Source organism: Erinaceus europaeus, chromosome 12 (assembly GCF_950295315.1).
Source record: "Erinaceus europaeus chromosome 12, mEriEur2.1, whole genome shotgun sequence".
In the NCBI taxonomy this organism is placed as follows: Eukaryota; Metazoa; Chordata; class Mammalia; order Eulipotyphla; family Erinaceidae; genus Erinaceus; species Erinaceus europaeus.
Window position 1 is genome coordinate 50784813 of NC_080173.1, and position 24038 is coordinate 50808850.

The 24038-nt window shown below is 48.2% G+C and overlaps 1 protein-coding gene and 2 non-coding genes across 7 annotated transcripts in view; all 3 read left to right on the plus strand.

The window, feature by feature from the left end:
- The first annotated feature begins 2084 nt into the window (after positions 1 to 2084).
- TRNAC-GCA (transfer RNA cysteine (anticodon GCA)) lies at positions 2085 to 2156 on the plus strand. The gene has a single exon. It is a non-coding gene; the product is annotated as a tRNA-Cys (tRNA).
- A 566-nt stretch (positions 2157 to 2722) lies between these two features.
- Positions 2723 to 2794, plus strand: TRNAC-GCA (transfer RNA cysteine (anticodon GCA)). Its single transcript has one exon. It is a non-coding gene; the product is annotated as a tRNA-Cys (tRNA).
- A 2539-nt stretch (positions 2795 to 5333) lies between these two features.
- The window catches only part of PLXDC1 (plexin domain containing 1), an 83713-nt gene continuing 65008 nt past the window's right edge, over positions 5334 to 24038 (plus strand). For 4 of the 5 annotated variants that reach the window (XM_060203593.1, XM_060203590.1, XM_060203591.1 and 1 more), the window contains exon 1: positions 5334 to 5934. In XM_060203593.1, coding sequence (XP_060059576.1) covers positions 5344 to 5934 — 591 coding nt within the window. In that variant the 5' untranslated portion in view covers positions 5334 to 5343. Of the gene's footprint in view, positions 5935 to 20621; positions 20801 to 24038 lie in introns of all 5 variants that reach the window. The other variant, XM_007530929.3, reaches the window with a different exon arrangement.

A 24038-nucleotide genomic window follows, 5' to 3' on the forward strand; every position in this document is an offset into this window, starting at 1 on the left:
TCGCTGGGAATTGAACTCAGGACCTAATGGTTGAGAATCCAGTGCTTTATCCATTGCACCACCTCCTAGGCCACTTAAGATTTCTTTATTGAGGTATTAATGGTTTACAGTCAACAGTAAAATACAATAGTTCGTACACGCATAACATTTCCATACAATACAACCCCCATTAGGTACTCCTCTGTCATGTTTCAGGTCCTGAACACCCCCCGCCCCCCCCAAGTCTTTTACTTTGGTGCAATACACCAACTCCAGTCCAAGTTCTGCTTGGTGTTTTCCCTTCTGATCTTGTTTTTTAACTTCTGCCTACGAGTGAGATCATCCCATATTCATCCTTTTGTTTCTGATTTCTCTTAACACGATATCTTTGAGTTCCATCCAAGATGGGGTAAAGAAGGTGAATTCACCATGAACCTGAGACTTTGGAGCCTCAGGAATAAGTCTCTTTGCAAACCATTATGCCCCTGTTCATATTTAAAACTGACAGTTTTCCACATAACAATTCAACCCCCCCCCAGGTACTCCTTTGCCATCATGTTCTAGGACTTGAGGCCTCCCTCCTATCCCCCTTACCCCAGAGTCCTTTACTTTGGTGCAATACATCAGTAAATTTATTTATTTAGTGCCTCCAGGGTAATCACTGGGACTCAGTGCCTGCACTAGGAACCCACTGCTCCTGGAGGCTATTTTTCCCCATCTTGTTGCCGTTGTTATCATTGCTGTTGTCGGATAAGACAGAGAGAAACCAAAAGAGGAGGGGAAAACAGACAGGAGAGAAACATAGACACCTGCAGGAGGCTCCAACCAGGATCCTTGCACCCGTCTTTATGCTTTGTGCCATGTGCACTTAACCCGTTGGGCTACCGCCAGAACCCCTAAATTTCTTTTTAGTGACAGAGAAAAAGGTGCAGAGAGGGCGGGGGTAGAAAGCATAATGGTGGGGCCAAGTGGTGCCATATCTGGCTAAGCGCTCACCTTACAGTGCAAAAGGATGAAAGTTCAAGCCCCCAATCCCTGCCTGCAAGGGGAAAGCTTTATGAGTGGTGGAGCAGTGCTGTAGGTGTCTTTCTGTCTCTCTCTCCCTATCTTCTCCCTCCCTTCTCAATTTCTAGTTTCTAACTAGTAAATAAATAAATAAAATATTAAAAGGATAAAAAGACAGCATATCGGGGCTGGGTGGTGGCACACCTGGTTGAGTGCACACATTACAATGCACAAGGACCCAGGTTCAAGCCCCCAGTCCCTTCCTGCAGGGGGGAAGCTTTGCAAGTGGTGAAGCAGTGTTGTAGGTATCTCTCTGTCTCTTTGCTTCTCTCTCCCCTCTCCCTTCTTGATTTCTGGCTGTCTCTATCAAATAAATAAAGATAATAAAATTTAAAAAAAAAGAAAAAGAAAGCATAATGGTTATCCACAAAGAATTCTATGCCTGAGGCTCCAAAGTCCCCTGCACCACCCTAAGCCAGAGCTGAGCAGTGCCCTGGTTAAAAAAAAACAAAACAGGGAGTCGGGCTGTAGCACAGCGGGTTAAGCGCAGGTGCCGCAAAGCACAAGGACCGGCATAAGGATCCCGGTTGGAACCCCGGCTCCCCACCTGCAGGGGAGTCGCTTCACAGGCGGTGAAGCAGGTCTGCAGGTGTCTATCTTTCTCTCCCCCTCTCTGACTTGCCCTCCTCTCTCCGTTTCTCTCTGTCCTATCCAACAACGACGACAACAACAATAATAATAACTACAACAATAAAACAACAAGGGCAACAAAAGGGAATAAATAAAAAAAAAACTATATATATATATATATATATATATAAACTATATATATATAAAAACTATATATATATATATAGTGTGTGGGGTTCCGGGATTGTCGTGGAGTAAGTGGGTCTCCTTTATAAAGCTCATCTTGGAGTTTGGACAGATAGGGATTTTAGCGTTTTGCTTTACCTGAAATTTGATTGTGGAGAAAGAACTCAGGACTTCCAGCCACAGTATTCCCATTAATTTTTCTAGCACAGTTCAAAGATGAAAATGCAAATTGCTAACTCTTTGGTCTACACAAATACATTCTAAAAAGCTGTAAACTACCAAGTGGGGGTATAGCTCAGTGGTAGAGCATTTGACTGCAGATCAAGAGGTCCCCGGTTCAAATCCGGGTGCCCCCTCTACAGCTTGAACTTTTTTCTAATTTTGTTATTTAGGCGGGCACACGACATCTGAACTATATAGAAGCGTCGGGTGTGGTGTGGTGTGTATGTGTCCGTATATCTGTCTGTTTGACCCTTGCAGTGGGGTTTGGAAGTGTGTACAGAAGCCGTGTTTTGAGACGGCGGGGCCAGGGCGGAGGCGGGCGCGGGAGGCCGAGCCAGGAGGCCGGGAGGAGCCTGCGGAGCCACCTGGGAGACAAGGGGCGACCCGAAGCAATAAAGGGGCTCCAGCGGGCAGGGGTGGGGGCGGAGAGCAGCCCGGAAGAACGTTTCCCAAGTGTGTGTGTGTGTGGGGGGGGGGCTCAGAGAATCTCGAGGGACATCCCTGCATTTTCTCAGGCCCTAGGTAGATTACATCTTTTGCTCGGAGTTTCAGGATACGAATTCTGTGTTCAGAAGAACAGTTTTGAGACTTCACGATCGCTTTTGTCTCTCATGAATGCTGGGCATCAGTTGCTTGAAAGCAACAGGGCGCCTGCGCAGCAATTATACTAAAGGTCTCGCGGCGCCGCACAACCGACAGAGGGGGTATAGCTCAGTGGTAGAGCATTTGACTGCAGATCAAGAGGTCCCCGGTTCAAATCCGGGTGCCCCCTTGTTGGCATTTTTTCTCTAAACAATAAGAATGTCTTCTGCCTATGATCAATTATTAAAAAAAAAATTTCTCCCTTTTTCCTTCCATAGTTTTATAGTGTTTCCTTCGCCACTTCTCTAGGAAGGCGGTGCGAAGAGAGTTTTAGAAACTTATGAAATTAATTCCGAATAAAGTGGTCCCGCGCCCAACCATCACCATCTGCTGGGAGCATGATAGAAACGCAGATTCTTGGCTTTATTCCAGAGCTAGTGGATTGGAAACTGTCGGTGATGCTCAGAAATCGGAGTTTTAATAACCCTCTTCTAGGTGATCCCGATGTATGTTCAACTTCTAGAGCCTTTAAAAATATTAAGTCACAACACTGTCAGGCTAGAGTAGTGCCTCTGCCTGTGGACTCTGAGACAGACAGAGTTTTCAGGTTCAAAACCTGTCCTTTCCAGAAGCTGGTGATTCACTGGGAAAATAAAATAAGTCACTTTATTGAGGAAAATGATTCACAAGGCTGTTGTTGCTGCACGGGTTCAGTTTCCTTTTCTTTTCCAATCATTTTATTGGGGGGGAAATAATGGTTTATACTTGTTCTTAGCCAAAAGGTCAAGAAGCAATGAAAATAATGGTTTACAGGACAATTATTAGTAGATGAGTACAGTTTATCGCCTGTGTTAGATGTCTGCCCACAATACCCACCACCGACCTAAGTCTCTCTTCACCATTATGTCTTGGGGATTTGTCCCCCATTATTTCTTTTAGCTTTAAATTGCATTATATATATTAATCAGAGTACTGTTCTACTCTGGTCTATGATGATGTGGGGGGAGTGGTACTTTGAAGCCTCGGTTATTAAAGTCTTTTTGCAAACCATTTTGCTGTCTTCCCTGCCCAGGTTCAAATTTATTTATTTTACCAGAGCACTACACAGCTCTGGCCTATGGTAGTACTGGCGATTGAACCTGGGACCTCAGAACTTCGGGCATCGGGTTCAGCTTCTTCTCATGCTAGGAGCCTTATATTCTTTCCTCCTCCTCCTCCTCCTCCTCCTCCTCCTCCTCCTCCTCCTCCTCCTCCTCCCCCTCCTCCTCCCCCTCCCCTCCCCCTCCTCCCCCTCCCCTCCCCCTCCTCCCCCTCCTCCTCCCCTCCCCCTCCTCCCCTCCTCCTCCTCCTCCCCCTCCTCCTCCTTTTTTCTTCTTTTTAAAATTTATTTCACTTCAGTGAGAGAGACCAGAGTACTGCTCAGCTCTGGCTTCTGGTGGTGCTAGGGATTGAACCTGGAAGCCGAAGCCTCAGGCATGAAAGTCTTTTTGCATAACTACTATGCTGTCTTCCCTGTTCCAGAGCCTTCAGAGCCTTATATTCTAAAAAATATTTAAGAAGAAAATTCATTTACTGTCGATGCTTTCAAATTGCTGGTTTGGTCTAGGCGCTATAAGACAGAACGCGTGGCATCCCAGACACGATATGGGGGCGGGAGGTGGAATTCCACTGGCGATCTCTTAAGATCTCCTAGTTGATAAGTGATCCTGCTTGGCTGACACAAGGTCCACTTGTGGGCTCGTCTGCAAAAGTGAGGAAAAGCGCCTAACAATGCGTTGAGGCGCGTTTTATGTGACCATTAGAGGGCAGCAAGAAGCCGTAGCTGGAGGTGAGTCTATTTGCTCCTATGTGAGAGTTGGCAAATGGCGATTTAAGCTAGGCAACAAAAGGAACTTACAGACAGGCCTTACCTTGTAAGAAATAGAGAATTTAGGACTAGAGGCTGTCGCTTCAGGGATTCTAGGTCCTAAGGAAGGAGGGACAGACATTCTGAGGGGTTAGAATCTGGCTTTAGATCTTATTTCCATTTTTCAGACCACACTGTGCTTTCTCCTGTCCCCGCCTCCCCCCCCCCCAGTGTCCATACCCTGTTCCCCCACCACCACCTGTCTCTAGGGCCCAGCCCTCCAGCTCCTCAACACTCAGTCCCCCACCCTCCATCTTCTACCATCAAGTAGGTCAGGCGGTGAAGAGACATCGTCACGTGCTGACCTGATTCCCTGTCTTCTATTAAATCGATATTGCAGGTATTTTTATTCTGTCCTGGAAGAAGGAGGAAAAAAAAAAAAAAGCAGGTGGTAATTGACTGATTCAGGACCTGAGTTGACCCTGGGCACCAGTTCCCATCTTGGGGTAGGGGAAGTTCCACACTATTTCTTTTTCTTCCTTCCTTCCTTCCTTCCTTCCTTTCTCCTTCCTTTCTTTCTCGCTTTCTCTCTGCTTCCTCTTTCTCTTCCTTCTCCTCCTCCTTTTCCAGAGCACTGCTCAGCTCTGGTTGCTGGTAGTGCTGGGGATTGAACCTGGGAGCTCACTGCTCTGTGCATAACCACTATGTTGTCTCCCCATGCTGCAGGCTATTTCAAAATACCTCCCCCCCCCCGTTAGTCCCCATGTCTTTGCACTGGAAGTTAAGATGATGCTAGAAATGTGGGGGGGGGGTGTGTGGCGGGGGAGCCTCGGGAGTGGGTGAGGTGGGATTCAGGGCGCTATTGGGGAGAGGGAAAAAAAGGGGAATCTGTGATGCAAGGGGTCACTTTTAGGGTGAGGGTGGGTGACAGCATCAGAACCCGCAGAGCTCTGAGGAATAAACAGCCCACGGAGTCGGGGATTCTGGAGGAGCTGGGAGTGTGTGTGTGTGGGGGGGTATGCTGGGAACCCCAAACCCAAGAAGGGGCGTTCTCCTGCTTCCCGGGAGTGGGTTCTTCGGATCCTCCCGCTTGGCTCTCCCCAGGGCAGCAGCTAAAGTGCCGGGGGCGGTGGGGGGCTGACTCTCGTGGGGGCCTCTCAGCCCGGGATCCCCGGCCCTGCCCCTCTGCTCCGCCCCACCCCGCGCGGGAGCGGCCCCCGAGCTCCCCGGAGCGCTCCGCTCGCGGCGGGCGGGAGCAGACCAGACTGAGCGGCCCAGCCCGCGCCCCGCCCCACCGCTCCGGAGGCCGCCCGCCGCCCACCCTCCGCCCGCAGCCGGACCCCGCCGCAGCGCCGGGTCCCCTCCTCGCCGGCCGGGGCTGCAGAGGCCGGTGCGGGCCCACATCACCATGCGGGGCGAGCTCTGGCTGCTCGTGCTGGTGCTCAGGGAGGCTGTCCGGGCGTCCAGCCCCCAGCCTGGAGCAGGTAGGTCTGGCTGGAGTTGGCTGGGTGGGCAGGGGCCGGGCGGGGCCAGGCAGACAGGTGTGTGGGCAGCTGCATGTGCCCTCAGGCCAGAGAGGTTGGTTGGGGCGGTTACTGTCCGTGGGCAGGTGGACACTTTCCTCACTACCTAGCATGTGCGAATGAAGGTGGAGGCTGCAAACACAGATGCCTCGACTTGTCCTTCCCGCCTGGAAGGACACTGGGGCGACCCCACTAGATGGGGCTCCGTAAGGCAATGAATGAGCTCTAGCTCCCCGAAGGAACAGCAGGAGAGTCCGAGGGACCCTGGTCACACCGGGACAGCCAGAAGTCTAATGAGATGGGGAGCAACCTTGCTTCCTTGCTTCAGTCCCTGCCCTGCCCCTCTAAACTGACTTTTGGGACTGAGTGATGCGTTCTGGGTGAAGGAAACCCAGTATCTTCCCCAGGCAAGGACAGACACCTTCACCCCCTTGCCTGCCGCCTGGACATAGTGTTTGGATCCAGGTGGCGGCCATGTGCCACTCCCCCATGCCCCAGCCTCCCGAGTCCTTTGAGCACCCTGATCTGCTCTGTCCTGGTTGCCTTTTTCCTTCCAGAAGCTGTGGTTCCAGACTGGGGGGGCTCCTATCCTGCACACTTCTCTTCCCCTCCTCCCTTTCTTTAGCCAACTCTCCCACCTGGAAGTCCTCCCCACTATTTACCTTGAGCCCTCCCTCCTCCCCCCCACCCCTAAGGATATGAAAGGAGAACACACACCTTCTCATTCTCCTTGTGTACAGATGACCCTTTGGGTGGGAAGCGCTAGGGGTGGGAGGGGGAGGCTGTGGTTGGGCTGCTGTGTCTCAGGGGTTGTTGGCTGCTGGTGTAGGGCAGCATCAGAGACAGTGCTCTTGATTTCAGTGGTTGAACTAGTAGCTGGGACAGGCCTGGATCCTGTTGAGGACAGTGGGGAAGGTGTTGCCCATAGAGCTGTGGGCAGAGAGCAGGAGAAGCTGATAGCCAGACACTGCTGGTGCAAAACCACCAGTCTTCAGGAAGACCACTTAAGAAACTGGCCAGAGACTTGACTTCCACCCCCAGCATTTCATTTGCTGTGTGACCTTGATCAAGTTACTTTTCTTCTCTGAGCCAATTTTCTGTGAGCAAAATGACTTTTCCCCCACTAGAGACAGATAGGCTGAGTTGTAGAGAGGGAGAAAGAGACCATAGCACCAAAGCCCCCTTCGATGCAGTGGGAGCTAGGCTGGAACCTGGGTCACAGAATGGCAAAGCCTCTTTATTCAAATGTGCTATTTTGCTGACTTGACAAAATGACTCTTGAAGGTGGGGTTATGAAAAGTCTGTTTCCTTTTTATAGGATTGTCTTTCCTGTTTGGATTTATTATGATGCATACGCGTAGTTGACGATAATAATAGTAGTAATACTAATAATAATAGCATATAGCAGGGAGGGGTTGAACAGTTCAACTTAATTTTTTTTTTTTTTGCCTCCAGTGTTATTGCTGGGGCTCAACGAATCAACTGCTCCTGGAGGCTATTATTTATGCTTTTGTTGCCCTTGTTGTTTTATCGTTGTTGTGGTTATTATTGTTGTTATTGATATCTTCATTGTTGGATAGGACAGAGAGAAATGGAGAGAGGAGGGGAAGACAGAGGGGGAGAGAAAGATAGACACCTGCAGACTTGCTTCACCACTATGTGAAGCGACTCCCCTTGGAGGTGGGGAGCCGCCGCTCGAACCGGGATCCTTATGCAGGTTCTTGGCTTCGCGCCACGTGTGCTTAATCCGCTGTGCTACCGCCTGGACCCTTTCAACTTAAATTTAAATCTTTTTTTTAAACTATAACAATAAAACAACAAGGGCAACAAAAGGGAATAAATAAATTTTAAAAATTTATATTTATTTATTTTCCCTTTTGTAGCCTTTGTTTTTTATTATTGTTGTAGTTATTATTGTTGTTGTTATTGATGTCGTCGTTGTTGGATAAAACAGAGAGAAATGGAGAGAGGAGGGGAAGACAGAGGGGGAGAGAAAGAGAGACACCTGTAGACCTGCTTCACCGCTATGTGAAGCGGCTCTTCTGCAGGTGGGAAGCCGGGGCTCGAACCAGGATCCCTACTCGGGTCCTTGCGCTTTGCACCACTTGCTTAACCCGCTGCACTACCGTCTGACTCCCCAACTTAAATTTTTTTATTTACTTTATTTTTTTTATTTTTTTTTTTTAAGATTTTATTTATTTCTGAGAAAGATAGGAGGAGAGAGAAAGAACCAGACATCACTCTGGCATATGTGCTGCCGGGGGATCGAACTCGGGACCTCATGCTTGAGAGTCCAAAGCTTTATCACTGCGCCACCTCCCGGACCACTATTTACTTTATTTTAATGACAGAGAGAGAGGTAGAGGGAGAGAGATACCGGAGCACTCTTTAACTCTGGTTTATGGTGGTGCAAACGATTGAACCTGGGACCTCAGAGGTTGATGCATGAAAATATTTTTGCATAACCAGTTTATGCTGTCTCCCCAGCCAATAGATCAACTTTTGAGGTCCTTTGCAGCTCCAACCTTCTGAACTCACGTGTGGCTGCTGAGGGAGGGCTCTGATGCTTGTGAGAGGATTGGGGGAAGGGCACTGGAGGCTAGCCAGGATAGTCTGGGGAGCAGTGATTCAGGGCTGCCGCTTTAGAGTTGGTCTTGGGTAGTAGACATTTGGGGAGGGCAGGCAGGGGGACCAGGCAGAGACTTGAAGCACATCTCTAATTGGAGGGCATCCTGTCTGGGCTTTGACAAAGACAGGGAGACAGGGACTTTCTCTGCAGCAGGAGAGGTGGGCTAGATGTGCGGAGGCTTTTAGAAGCCCACGGGACAGCTGCTGATTCTCAATCCTGTGCTTTTCCCACAAGCCAAGACTGGATTTTTTTTTATTGCTTATTTATTTATTTAAAATTTCTTTATTGGGGGATTAATGGCTTACAGTTGACAGCAAAACACAATAGTTTGTACATTGTAACGTTTCTCAGTTTTCTACATAATAATTCAACCCCCACTAGGTCCTCCTCCGCCATCATGTTCCAGGACCTGAATCCCTCCTCCAACCCCAGTGTCTATATTTATTACTTTTGTAAAAGTACACCAATAGACTGAATTCACCAATAGACTGAATTTGAGGGGAGTCAAGGGCATGTCTTCTGGGGAGGACAGATAGGAGTGTTCTGTAGGAGGGTCACTCAGGATGGACAGCTAGCTCTGAAGAGTAGCGGAGTCCTTGTGACAAGTGAAAGCACAGTTGGGAGCTGGACCTGAAGGGGCTCTGCCTTTCAGCCACAAGGTCGTGAGTCCTCTGGGCAGGGGGACATCAGGAGAGAGCTGAAAGCTCCCCTCCCTCTTATTTGGTGGAGCCTTGAAAAATGGTGGACTAGGAGCAGTTGAGAGGAGAGTGGTCCCTGAGTGGAGGCAGGTGGTTGGGGAAACCAGGAGAGGCTGACTGACAGGTAGGAAGATAGCTTTGGGGTGCACAGGGGTATTGAGGGGCACAAAGTGTGTGGCCCAGATAGAACCAGAAGTACCTAAAATAGATACAGAAGGTAGAAACAGCTGGAAGTGTCCTCCTGGACTGAGAGTCAGGAGACTTGGTCCAAGGCCAAAGCCTGGTGACATTGGCCATGTCTTCCTCTTTCTGAGCCTTGGCTTCCCCTTCTGTAAAATGAGGTTCCAAGCAGACTGTCTCCAGGCCCTTTGCAGTGATGACTCTGCTCTCAGCCTCTTTCTTGCTCCCCTCCCCATCTAATAATCCCCAACCATTCCATTCATATAATTTTCTTCAAGGCAGCACTTATTACTCATGGTCTCATTTGCCTCTTCCTTCCTTCCTTCCTTCCTTCCTTCCTTCCTTCCTTCCTTCCTTTCTTTCTTTCTATCTTTCTTTCTTTCTTTCTTTCTTTCTTTCTTTCTTTCTTTCTTTCTTTTACCAGAGTACTGCTCAGCTCTAGCTTATGGGAATTGAGCTTGGGACCTTGAAGCCCCAGGCATGAAGGTCTTTTGTATAACCATATAACCATTTTGCTGTCTCCCCAACCCCCATTATTAATTTTGTAGGTGACTTTCCCAGGTTGCATCGTCACTGACACAAGGGCTGTGCCTGCCCATTTTCTGTTGTCACTGAAGCACCATGTACAGTGCCTGGCACACAACGGATCTCAGTGAGTGTGTATTGAGTGAGAGAATGAGTCAGGTGATTACAAAGCCCTTTAAGAGACACTCACAGAGAGCCTATTTCTTTCTTCCTCATCTCCTGAGCCACATGGTGGCTCCTACCTGTCCCCATGTGAGGGTCCTTGGTGGGCATGGAGAGGAGTAGTTGGGGGTTTTGGAAGTTAGGGGCAGGGTTTTAGTGGAGGATCTGGAGCCTCCCCTGACCTCAGAAGTTAAGCCCAGGGCAGGCGAGTGGACCTAAAAGGTGTTACTACCCCTTTTGTACAGGTGAAGAAACTGAGGTTTGGAGAGATTGTCAAGATTGTCTGCAGTTATGCTCAGCAGGTGGTAGAGTCAGGCTTCAGACCTAAATTTGACACGGTATCACAAGGAGAATTTTTAGTGGGACTGCGCTCCAATAGGAGGGTCTTTTCATACCATGGATCTCAAGGACTCAGCAGTGCAATCAACCAACCTTCCTTCCTTCTTTCCTTTCTTGCTTATTCCCTCTCTCCCTCCCTTTCTCTTTTCCTTTCTGTCTGCCATGCCTGCAACCAGCCATGCCTGCACGCCGAGCATTTGCTCTGTGCTAGTCACCTGGAGCCTACCGCAGGCAGTGGTCACATGCTGGCATCAGGGCTGGGAGGACAATTGTATCTTTGGAGTGAGGAGTGACTTCTGGGAAGGTGCTGGGGAGCAGGTCTCGTAAGACTTGAAGGATGTTCCAGAACAGCTCAGGACATAGGTCAGTTAGTGGAGCACAGTGGTCTTGGCTGAGAAGGCTACCTGCTTGAAGCCCATAGCCAGAAAGAGAGAGGGATAGGGCCCTGGTGAGGGATTTAGGGAGGCAGGACACTGGAGGACCAGGTAGAGATCCTGTCAGTGCTGAGTGGAGGAGCTGGGCTATCAGCTGGAGGGTGGAAGACTGTGGTGAGCTTTGAAAGCCTGAGGGAGATGAAGTCAGGTTCCTCCAGACTCCAGACTAAACTCTCTGAGTGATGTGGGAGGCTGGCTCAGGGGTGCTAAGCATGGAGGCTGAGGAAAAAGGGGAAAGAGGTGGTGGTGACCTTAACTGAGAAGTGACCGTGGGCCGGAACAGCTCACTGGAGTTGTAAGTGGGATTAGGGTGGTTTGTCACAAGTACAAAAGGGGGGCCATCAGCATGGCAATCCTTCTCTCCTGAAGTTAGCTGGGGCACTGCCACAGGACTGTCCCCCTGCATGCCAGTGGGCTCTATCTCCCAGAGCAACTCCCAGGTGCAGTTCCAAGGACACCAGTTCAGGGGCTTCCAGGAGCCCAGCCCACATACCAGTCATGCTTTCCTTAGGAAAGCACTGGGATTCTTGGTCACTTCTTGTTGCACTCTGAAACCATGGTATGAGTTCAGATTCAGCTGTGAGGTTCTGAGTTTGAGCCCTGACATGTTGGAATGATGTACTAGCTCTCTCTTGTTAAGCAGATAAAACAAGCAAACACATATCTATATCTACACCTATATCTATATATTTAGTACCTGTCTCATAGGGTTATTTCTTTTAAAGATTCACTCAGGGAGTCGGGCGGTAGTGCAGCGGGTTAAGCACACTTGGCTCAAAGCACAGGGACTGTGTTGTATGCTTTACATTGGGTTGTTCTAACTCTCCCCCTGCCAAGAAAATTGGTTCAGTCCTGCTAGTTTCACGGGCCCGCTTGTCCCCGCCCCAAGGAACCCTGAGAGGGTTCCAGAGTTCCAGAGTTCGAGTGTGCTTGGCGCCGCCGCGGGGGAAAGAGGCAACAGAGTTTTGTTTGGTGATTAGTTTGGGTTAGTTTATGAATCGTTGTTCTTGAATAAAGAAATACAGCTTCCCTGCCCAGCCGTATGTCTCTGGTCGTCTCTGTTACCCACCCGTGAAGCTAGCCCGGCCAGCTAGAGCCTCCGAATTTTAACAACAGGACTGGCATAAGGATCCTGGTTCGAGCCCCCAGCTCCCTACCTACAGGGGAGTCGCTTCACAAGCAGTGAAACAGGTCTGCAGGTGTCTGTCTTTCTCTCTCCCTCACTGTCTTCTCCTCCTCTCTCCATTTCTCTCTGTCCTATCCAACAATAATGACATCAATAACAACAGTAATAACTACAAAAATAAAAACAACAAGGGCAACAAAACGGAATAAAAAAAGATTCATTCACTCATTAATGAGAGAAGACCCACAGCGTCGCTGCAGTACATGCAATGCCAAGGATTAGACTCAGGACCTCATGTATGAGAGTCCAGTGCTTTATCCACTGCATCACCTCCTGGGCCACATCTCATGGGGTTGTTATGGGCATTAATTGTGTAGATGTGTTTAAAGCACTTGGACTAGCACCCACACAGAATGAGTACTCTGAAAAATTAGCCATTACTTTTGTTATTACTGTCTAGTGACATTCCACTATTTGGAGCCATCAGTGAATGAGTGGGTGACTAAGTCATCAGCTTGTGTTCTGGGACCTTCTTGCTGTGACTCCCAGGCAGGTACATTCAAATGCAGAGACACGGGGTGGGCTCAGGAAGGATAGAACTTTCTAACCCAAGCAGAGGGTACAACAGGGTATGACCTAGGGCTGGGCAGGTGTGTAACGTGTGCATGAGCAGGGAGGAGGGCTAGGGCCTCAGGCAAGTCTGTGTGTGTCTATGTGTGTGTGTATGTGCCTGAGTGTAGCACAGGCATGTGAGCCCCCCCACACACACACACGTGAGCCACCAGCTGTGTTGGCGTCTTCCATGATTTGAAAGGATGTTGTCTTGTCTGAACCAACTGGGTGGGGGAAGGGTGTCAGGAAGATTGATGTGTGGGTTTGGGAGTAGGGTACAGTAGATTTATTTTTTTAAAAATTTCTTTCTTTATTCATTAGTTCGTTTTATTTATTTATTTATTTACTATTTTTTTTTGCCTCCAGGGTTACTGCTGGGGCTTGGTGCCTGTACCACAAATCCATTACTCCTGGTGGCCTTTTTTTTTTCTTCATTTTTGTTGTTGTTTTTGCTGCTGTTGTTGTTGGATAGGACAAAGAGAAATTGAGAGAGGAGGGAAGATAGAGAGGGGAAGAGAAAGACAGACACCTGCAGATCTGCTTTACTGCTTGTGAAGTGAAGTGACCCTCCCCTGCAGGTGGGTAGCTGGGGACTCTAACCAGGATCCTTGAGCCAATCTCTGTGCTTCACACTGTGTAAGCATAACCTGCTGTCCTATCAGATCCTGTGTCAATCAAGCACTTAAAGGAGACGCTGCCAATTTTAATAGTAATCACAGGATGGCTCTTTTCCAACACAGGGGTGGTCCATAAAGCACTAAGTGCTGTGTCTGGGATTCCTTTTGGACGTCGGGCTGAGGGCTGTTCTGCTTCCGGTAAAAGCAGCAGGCAGGTACTGTTTTTTATGAAACTTAGCCCAACAACCTTTCCTCCAATGAAAACCTTTTTGGCATCTAGGACAAGGCATTTGGGGTTCTGGGAATCTGACCAGGGGCAGAAGTTATGCCTAGGATTGGCTCAAAGCACAAGGACTGGCATAAGGATCCTGGTTCGAGCCCCCAGCTCTCTACTTACAGGGGAGTCGCTCATTCTGCCAATGGCCAGAACCACCGCACCTAAAGCAGTCCCCTTTTTGCTTCTCTAAAGTGGTGGCAAAGGCTTGTGCCATGGCTAAAGCTTGGTGGGTTTTAGAATTTATCTCTTGAGTTGCCACAATCCATCTGTCAGGTGCTTGTCTTTAAGACTGAGGCATGCTTGACGGAAATCAGGAAGCATCCCATCCCAGAGTATAGAGCGCAGGAGAAGGAAACGGGCATCAGGGTCAGAAATCTTTCTCTCCAAGCCTGATTGGACCCTGGTAATGAATTTAGCTACGGTTTCATCAGATTCTTGGTGAAGGGAGAGAATGGGAGCTGAGGCTACTTCCGTGGGGGGTGTTAACCGCTCCCACGTTTGTAATGCACAGAGGCGTACCTGATCGAAATAGCCAGGGGTGTACCTGATCGAAATAGCAGTGCTTCCGACTGCTGGAGACATGTCTCCCAACGTCCTATTCCAAAAAGGGCCTCAAAATCCCAGTTAGGCTGGTTCTGACTGTTCCTGCGGGATTGCTGCAGGCATTCATCCCTGGAAAAGGCTTCCCACTGAAGGAAGAGTGGGCCTGGGAGTGTAGAGTGAGCTATGTCCCTTCAGTCTTGGGGAGTGCTAAGGTTCTGGAGAAGGCCTTGTAAAATGGATCTGGTCCATGGAGCGTGAACTTCATCCTCTTTAACCACCTGGTGAAGTTTCTTAAGATCTGTGGAGGCATAGGGGTACCATGCCTGAGGTCTCTCTGTTGGGGCTAACCTTTACTGGGAATGTGTGGACTTGCTCTGTAGGAAAAGCTCCGTCACAAAGCTGGCAAAGGTATTCTGTGTCTGATAGCAGTGTAGTGGCAGGGGGAGGAGCTGTGGTAGGAGGAGCCACAGAAGCAGTGGGGGCAGCTAGAGATATGTCTAACAAAAAGGGAGCCACTGGGCAAAGTGCAGAGGGCTTAGGGTGGGTCAGGATCAGGGCAGGTGGGGAGACAGGCTTGGGAGGTTTTGCTTTCTCTAGAAGGCATGTATGGTGCTGGGCAAGAAGAATGACCTTCTCCTTTAAATCTTGGATTGCAGCCTCAAGGTCCCTTACACTGGGGCCATTTTCCAAGTTAGAGTTGCCATTCTCCGTGGGAGACACAGGAGGGGGAGCCGGGGAAGTCTTAGTGGGAACTTCCTCTGTCTTTTTGGGAGGGGGCTCTGCATATCTCCTGAAAGCTGCCATCATGGTCAAGAGGAACCAAGGTGTGGCCCAGAGCAAAATGTCCCAGAGACAGAGAAACTGTCTACCGGAAAAGGAGTAGAGGACTTGGGGATCCTCTTGATAAGGAGGAAGGTTGCTCATGACAGAGGGGTCTCAGAAAAATAAGGAGAGGAAGAAAAAGAACTGCATTGCCTTCATAAATGCAATCCTGCAGAGAGCCAAGCGACTGTGTACTTACCTGGGGTTGGGGCGCCTTCATACATCTGCTGCTAGTGTGGAGCCGAGGGGGGTAAGTCCCATGTTTGGGCGCCAGATGCCGGGCTAGCGTGGGGGTGCCTCTTCCCAGGCACGTACTCTCTGGGTTGGAAAGAACTCGACCGGAGCCAGCCTGGGCTGCTACTCACTCAGCAACGCGAGGGAGATGACTCAGGAACCAAACATGTGGTGGCCAGGCAATGCAAATCTTTATTGATGAGAGAGCCAAGGCTTTTAAAAGGCAGACCCGGAAGTGGCAAGTCGGAAATGGAAATGGCTAGGAAAGGGGCAGAGAAAGGCAAAAGGGGCTGGAAAGGTAGAAACTTCCTTAGCAACTGTTGCGAGGGTTTTAACTTGTAGGATTAATACTACCATGCAGGCAGGGAGGGTCTTGAGGGTAGAAAGAAGATAGATCAAAGGAATGGAATGGGTGGGGATCTTTCAGGCAAAACAATGATTATGTAGATAGGCCATAGTATCAGGAATGCAGGGTGGAGCAGGGGGAGCTGGCTTAATGTTTTAAGGAATGCCAGGCTCCTGGAGGCAGAAAAATGCAGGGTGCTTTGTGAGGCTCCTCACAATTTCCTGACATCTCCCATTTCTTTTTATCTAATGGCCATAGTATCAGGAATGCAGGGTTCTTTGTGAGGCAGGGAGTCTGATAAGATGGGGCAAACTTTTGGGGTTACTCCTGTTCCTCTTTGCTCAACCTCTCGGTAGAGAGAGAGAGACTGACAGGATAGACGCACTGACAGGACAGACGCACTCCTCAGGTCAAACCCTGCCAGGCTCTACCACATCCTCACAATTTCCCGACACATTGGATTCTCAAACATGAGGTCCTGAGTTTAGTCCCCGATAGCACATGTACCAGAGTGATGTCTGGTTCTTTCTCTCTCTCCTTCTATCTTTCTCATTAGTAAACAAAGTCTTAAAAATAAATTTAAAAGATAATAAAAATAAAGGTAAATAAACATTTTAACAAACAGATTCAGTGTTAGGCCAGGGTCCCCAATAACCTTCTGTACCCCTTGTCCTGCTCTCCTCTGTGGTCTCCTTGTCTCTGGTGCTGGGCCCATGCGCTCTGTCTGTAAAACCTTATTTGTTTTTCCCTTGATGCTCACAGCAGCTTGTGCCATAGGCAGAATTCTCACTCCCATTTTGGTGATGAGGATACTGAGCCTTGGAAAAGGGGGTGCTGGATCTAAGGTCATACAGTGTGTGGCTAACTGAAGACTCCAGGCCCCACCTCTGCTGGACCCAGCCCTCGCTGGCCTCTCCCCTGGCCTCAGGCCTATACCATTCAGGCTCTGCCTGTCTAATTGGAGGGTTGCAATGCCTGCAGATCTCTGTATTCCTTCCCAGGCTGGTTGAACTCTCTTCTTGCTCTGTACACAGTCCTTTCCTATTCTGGCTCCTGCCCAGGTCCAATGACTGCTTGCAGGAGGACCCAGGGAGTCAGGCAGACCAGCCCAGCACAAACAGTTCTGCCTCTGAGGCAGTTGTGAGTCCCACCCAAGAGGGACAGTACAGTCCTGGCTTGGAGTCTGGGCCATGTACAAGCAGGCTGTCTTGCCAGCACTGGTCTCACATTCTTCTGTGGGCAATCAGCAGGCATCTTAGGGCAGGGGTCTGGGGGCTGCCTCTTGCCACCTCCAAAGCATGTGGTTGTGATTAGGGGCAAAGGAGTGAGAGGGGGCTAGCAAGGGCCCAGTAGGCACCAGCAGCCAAGAATGACTTAATTGGATAAAATGTCTAATGACAAAGCAGGGACCCACAGCAGCTTGCTGGCCCCAACCCCAAGCCTGGTTCTGGCCAAGCCTTGTGTCAACCTCTGTCCTTGCTGGCTCCCAAAGTTACCTTCACAGTTGTGTCTTTAATTATGCAGCAATCCTGTTTGCTAGTCTCCTGTTTGCTAGGCTCCAAGAGTAAATATTTGTAGACTGAGGGGTGTTAGAGAGGGAATCCTGGAGAACTCAAGTGTGCTGGAGAGACAGGCACATAGCTACCACACCCATGGGTACTCTGGGAGAGTAGGTGCAGACGGGCAGAGGTCGAGAAGAGCATCTGACACAGGGTGAGACTGAAATTGATAAAGACTCTATGGAAGGGGCTGGGTGGTGGTGCACCTGGTTGAGCGCACATGTTACAGTGCGAAAGGACCCCGGTTTGAGCCCACGGTCCTTACCTGCAAGGGGAAAGCTTTGCAAGTGGTGAAACAGGGCTGCAGGTGTCTCTCTGTCCTTCTCTCTTCCTATCACCCCTCCTCTCAATTTCTGGCTGTCTCTATCCAATAAATAAATAAAGGTAATAAAAAATAAAATAAAAAGACTCTGGAATATTAGAGCCTCCTCTGCTGGCCTGTGCTCTAGATACACATTTGTCACAGGTGTGACAATCAGAGTGACAGTATAAGATGGCTCTAAACTTCCCTGAAGTGGGGAAGCATGGTTGTGGGTCATCTAGGATAAACTGGATGACCTAGAGGAAACAGAAACCTGGGAGTGACTGCTAAATGGCCTGTGTGTGACCATCCTGTGCAGGGGGTTGGGGGGTGGGGGGTGGGGGTGATGGTGGTGGTGGTGGTGCGGGGGAGACACAATCTTTCCTACCTAGGACACAAGGGATGGAGCTTCCAGATTCCTCCAGATTCTTCTCAGAGTGCTTCAGGCAATTACTAAGTGACTAGTGATGGCTTTTGTGATGAAACCCATTTGCTCTCCTTGATGCTATAGGATGGCTAGGTGAGATGTGCTAAGGGGATCTGGTGGGTACAAGCAAGGGTGCTTGCTACTTTAAGAATCCTGCAGTGCAGGGTGGGGGTGGGGGTGGGGAATAGCATAATGGCTATGCAAAGAGATTCTCATGCCTGAGGCTCCAAAGTCCCAGGTTTAACCCCCCCCCACCACCACCACCATAAACCAGGGCTGAGCAGTTCTGTGGTGTTTCTCTTTGTGTCTTTCTCTCTCTGCATCTCTCTCAACAATAAATAAATGAATAAATAAATAAATAAAATACTTAAAAATATTTTTAAAATCTTGCAATGTCTATCTTTACCCTCTCTGTCTTCCCCTCCTCTCTCCATTTCTCTTTGTCCTATCCAACAACAACGACATCAATAACTACAACAATAAAAACAAGGGCAACAAAAAGGAAATAAATATTTTTTAAAAAAAAGAAAAGAAAGAGAGCCCCCACACCTATGGACATCTAATCTTTGACAAAGGGGCCCAGACTATCAAACGGGGAAAGCAGAGTCTCTTCAACAAAAGGTGTTGGAAACAATGGGTTGAAACATGCAGAAGAATGAAACTGAACCACTGTATTTTACCAAACACAAAAGTAAATTCCAAGTGGATCAAGGACTTGGATGTTAGACCACAAACTATCAGATACTTAGAAGAAAATATTGGCAGAACTCTTTTCCGCATAAATTTCAAAGACATCTTCAATGAAACGAATCCAATTACAAAGAAGACTAAGGCAAGTATAAACCTATGGGACTACATCAAATTAAAAAGCTTCTTCACAGCAAAAGAAACCACTACCCAAACCAAGAGACCCCTCACAGAATGGGAGAAGATCTTTACATGCCTTACATCAAGAGTTTAATAACCAACATATTTTAAAGAGCTTGCCAAACTCAACAACAAGACAAATAACCCCATCCAAAAATGGGGGGAGGACTTGGACAGAATATTCACCACAGAAGAGATCCAAAAGGCTGAGAAACACATGAAAAAATGCTCCAAGTCTCTGATTGTCAGAGAAATGCAAATCAAGACAACAATGAGATAACATTTCATTCCTGTGAGAAAGTCATACATCAGAAAAGGTAACAGCAGCAAATGCTGGAGAGGGTGTGGGGTCAAAGGAACCCTCCTACACTGCTCGTGGGAATGTCAATTGGTCCAACCTCTGGAGAACAGTCTGGAGAACTCTCAGAAGGCTAGAAATGGACCTACCCTATGACCCTGCAATTCCTCTCCTGGGAATATATCCTAAGGAACCCAACATATCCATCCCAAAAGATCTGTCTACACATATGTTCTTGGCAGCACAATTTGTAATAGCCAAAACTGGAAGCAACCCAGGTGTCCAACAACAGATGAGTGGCTGAGCAAGTTGTGGTATATATACACAATGGAATACTACTCAGCTATAGAAAATGGTGACTCACCATTTTCAGCCGATCTTGGATGGACCTGGAAAAATTCATGTTGAGTGAAATAAGTCAGAAACAGAAGGATGAATATGGGATGATCTCACTCTCAGGCAGAAGTTGAAAAACAAGATCAGAAGAGAAAACACAAGTCGAACCTGAAATGGAATTGGCATATTGCACCAAAGTAAAAGATTCTGAGGTGGGTGGGTGGGGAGAATACAGGTCCATGAAGGATGATGAATGACATAGTGGGGGTTGTATTGTTAAATGGGAAACTGGGGAATGTTATACATGTACAAACTATTGTGCTTACTGTTGAATGTAAAACATTAATTCCCCAATAAAAAAAATCAGAAAAAAAAGAAAAAAAAAAGAAAAGAAAGACACCTGAAACACTACTTAACCACTCGCAAAGCTGTCCCCCTGTAGGTGGGGACCTGGGACTTGAACCTAGGTCCTTGCAAACTGCAACATGTGTGCTCAAGCAGATGTGCCACCACCTGGCCCCAAGAATTATACATTTCAAGATGTCAACAGTACCCAGGTTCAGAGGCTACCAGTCCCTAGTCACCAGAAAGGGTGCCATTTGGGGAAAGAGAAATAAGGAACTGGGTTGGAAGTTTCCAGAGAAGTTGGTCTTGTTTGCAGAATGAAACTCAGCATTTCTTAAAGGCTTTTTTGGGGATCATTTAAGGATATCAGTGCCCAGACCACATGATCAGATCTCTGTGATAAGACCCAGGCATCAGGAATTATTAGAGTTCTTTTTAAAAAATATTTATTTATTTATTCCCTTTTGTTGGCCTTGTTTTATTGTTGTAGTTATTGTTTTTGTTGTTGTTGATGTCATTGTTGTTGGATAGGACAAAGAGAAATGGAGAAAGGAGGGGAAGACAGAGAGAGGGAGAGAAAGACAGACACCTGCAGACCTGCCTCACCACCTGTGAAGTGACTCCCCTGCAGGTGGGGAGCCAGGGGCTCGATATTAGAGTTCTTCGGATGATTCCAGTGTGCAACTGAGGTTGAGGATAATCACCCTCTTGTAAGCAAATGAGCCTGGGTCTGAAACTTACCTCTGCGAGTTACTGATTTCTGTCTGCAAACTGGAAAGCAGCAGGGCTACTGTGAGGGTTGGGTGAGGACTGAAAATGTACATGTTCAGTGTCTGACATGGAGCAGAGCACAAGCTTGAGCTTCTCCTGCCCTGATAGCCAGTGTCCCCAAAGTCACAGATGTTGTGGGATCAGGGTATCTCCTTCCCTCTGTATTTCCAGGACTCAACTCTCTGTCCCTTTTTTTCTAGGTCAGGATGCAGACCAAGGCACTGGATGGGCTGCCAAGGGGACTGGAGAGGGGTGGAGTCGGAGAACCCGAGAGAGCTCCAGGCAGGTGCCAGAGCTGGACAGGACACAGCTGAGCCAGGACCTTGGTGGCGGCACTCTGGCCATTGACACACTGCCGGATAATGGGACCAGGGTGGTGGTGAGTGCTGGAAGAGTATGCGGGGGAGGGAAGTGGTCAGTTGGGGGGCTCCCCAAAGTTCTGAAAACTACATATCCTTTGAGATTGGCCCTGGAGGTCATCAGAAAGAAAGCTCTCAGGGAGAGGGATGAAAGGTCCTAGCTTTCATTAAAAAAAAAAAAAAAAAAAAAAATCTGCTACAGCTTTGCTGGGGCCTTGATTCCTGCTTAAGTCTACTGCTCCTGGTGGACTATATATTTTTCTTCTTTAAAAAATTTTATTATCTTTATTTATTTGATAGAGACAGTCATAAACTGAGAGGGAAGGGGGAGGTAGAAAAGAAGAGAGATATAGAGACACTTGCAGCCCTGCTTCACCACTTGCAAAGCTTTCCCCCTGCAGGGGACTGAGGCCTTGAACCTGGATCCTTGTGCATTGTAGCAAGTGTGCTCAACTAGGTGCACCACCACCCAGCCCCTGGACTGTATATTTCTTTTTCAGAGAGAGGAGAGGTTCAATAGCACAATTCCACCACTTGTGAACTTTTCTCTTTGCATGGTGCTCCTATGTGGTGACCAGGGACTTGAATCCCAGTTTCCAGAGAATGGCAAAGTGTGTGCTCTGCCAGCTGAGCTATCTCCCAGCCCCTTCATTAAGTCCTTAGCATCTCAGAGCGGCATAACCTGTCTGCCTCTTTATGGACCCAGAGAGGTGAAGCAGCCCACTCAGGAATGCACGGCATGCCCACAGGCTCCTGGCAGTGGACTCTTTCACTTCCTGGGGGCCACCACTAAAAGCCAAAGGTGGTATTATTAGTTACATCCCAGCTACCTGCTCTAGTCCCTCTGCCACTCCATTTTTTTTTTTTTGTCATCTAAAGACTTTATGACCCCCAAAGGGTTAATGGCTGTATAGACTCAGTCTAAGGGCTGGTCCCTCCGAAGCTGGGTGAGTATAGATTACTGTGTTGAAGTCTCCAAGAGAATCTTCTCTCCTCTGAGCCGGAGCTGTTCTGAGGGTGGTGGTGAAGGGAAGTCCAGGGCCTAGGGAGGAGTGAGTGCCATCTTTGAAGTGTCTCCTGAGCTCTCAGACTGGTTGTCTGGGGGGCCTGTGTATGTCTGTGTGCTTGAGGATCTCAGGGTTCTTGTGTGTTATGCCCATTTGCCTGTGTGTCTGTCACTGTGGGCTCTTTGTAAGTGCCCATGATGAGTGAGTGTTTAAGTGTGTGAGTGTGTGTGTATGTGCACACACGCACACCTATGCTGCAAGTGAATGGGGTCGAGGCCCAGGACTCAGAAAAACTATGAAACGAGAACAAAATGTGCTTATCAGCATTAATTTCTTTGTTTCATATTTTAACAACTTAAAAAATATTTATTTATTCCCTTTTATTGCCCTTTTTTTTTATTGTTGTCATTATTATTGTTCTTGATGTCATCGTGGTTAGATAGGACAGAGAGAAATGGAGAGAGGAGGGGAAGACAGAGAGGGGGAGAGAAAGACAGACACCTGCAGACCTGCTTCACCGCTTGTGAAGAGACTCCCCTTCAGTTGGGGAGCCGGGGGCTTGAACCGGGATCCTTACGCTGGTCCTTGTGCTTGTTCCATATGAGCTTAATATGCTGCACTACCGCCAGACTTCCATCATACATATTCTTATGGCTATTTACTCTTCCATATTATTGACATAAAATAAAAAATTTGGGGTGGTCAAGCAGAAGGTTCTTCCTTTTTTTCTTGGACCCCCAAAACTCTTCCCAGTCATCCTGCTTCTCCTTGGACTCACCACTCTCCTCCACTTGTACTATAGACATCTTTCTGCAGTCGTCGATGGCATGTTGGAGACTGATCCTTGAACGTTCTTCTCTCTTCTGTTGTTCATCTTTATGCATTTGTTATGGTTTATTTGTTATTATTATTTAGTGTTTTATTTATTTACTTATTCACTACATAGAGACAGATAAATGAAGAAAAAGGAGAGACAGTGAAAGAGAAAGAAGAGACACCTTCAATACTGCTTCACTGCTTGCGAAGCTTTGCCCCTGTAGGTGAGGACCAGGGGCTTGAACCTAGATCCTTGAGCACTGTAACACGCGTGCTCAACCAGGTGCACCACCACCTGGCCCTCTAACTGTTAGTTTTTACAGCAGTGCCAGAGATCAAACATGTACTCTATCACTAAACTGTCTCCCCAGCCCAATTTTTAGTGAGCAAATGAGGTAGAGTGTATACACAGTACTGCTCCACTGTCCGTGGAGTTCTATTGGTTTTCTGTATAACTATCACGCACCAACCGATTGTGCCACTGGAGCTCTATTTTTTTTTTAAATTTACTTATTCCCTTTTGTTGCCCTTGTTGTTTTATTGTTGTAGTTATTATTGTTGTTGGATAGGACAGAGAGAACTGGAGAGAGGAGGGGAAGACAGAGAGGGGCACTACCGCCCGACTCCCTCTATTTGTTTTCTTTGTGTTGCTCTCTCCTGTGCCAAGGACCAAACCTGGCAAGCAAGCAAGGCAGGCCCTCTACTGCTGAGCCACCTCTCTGGCTATCAGCCTTATTTTCTGAATCTTACTACATGTTTTCTGCTGGGGGCCAGGTGATGGCACACCTGGTTAAGCGCACACACTGCAGTGCACAAGACCCAGGTTCAAGCCCCTGGTCCCTATCTGCAGGGGGAAGGCTTCATGAGTGGCGAAGCAGGGCTGCAGATGTCTCTCTTGTCTCCCTCCCTCTCTATATCCCCCTCCCCTCTCAATTTCTGTCTGTCTCTATCCAATAATAAATTAATAAAAAAGTATTTAAAAAAAAAGGGAGTCGGGCGGTAGTGCAGCGGGTTAAGTGCACGTGGCGCAAAGTGCAAGGACCGGCATAAGGATCGTGGTTGGAGCCCCTGGCTCTCCACCTGCAGGGGAGTCACTTCACAGGCGGTGAAGCAGGTCTGCAGGTGTCTATCTTTCCTCCTCTCTGTCTTCCCCTCCTCTCTCCATTTCTCTCTGTCCTATCTAACAACGATGACATCAGTAACAACAACAATAACTACAACGACAAAAAAAAAAAGACAAGGGCAACAAAAGGGAAAATAAATAAATAAAATTACAAAAGAATTTTAAAAAGTATTAAAAAAAACAACAACTAAGGGAGTCGGGCTGTAGCACAGCGGGTTAAGCGCATGTGGCGCAAAGCACAAGGACCGGCATAAGGATCCCAGTTCGAACCTCGGCTCCCCACCTGCAGGGGAGTTGCTTCACAGGTGGTGA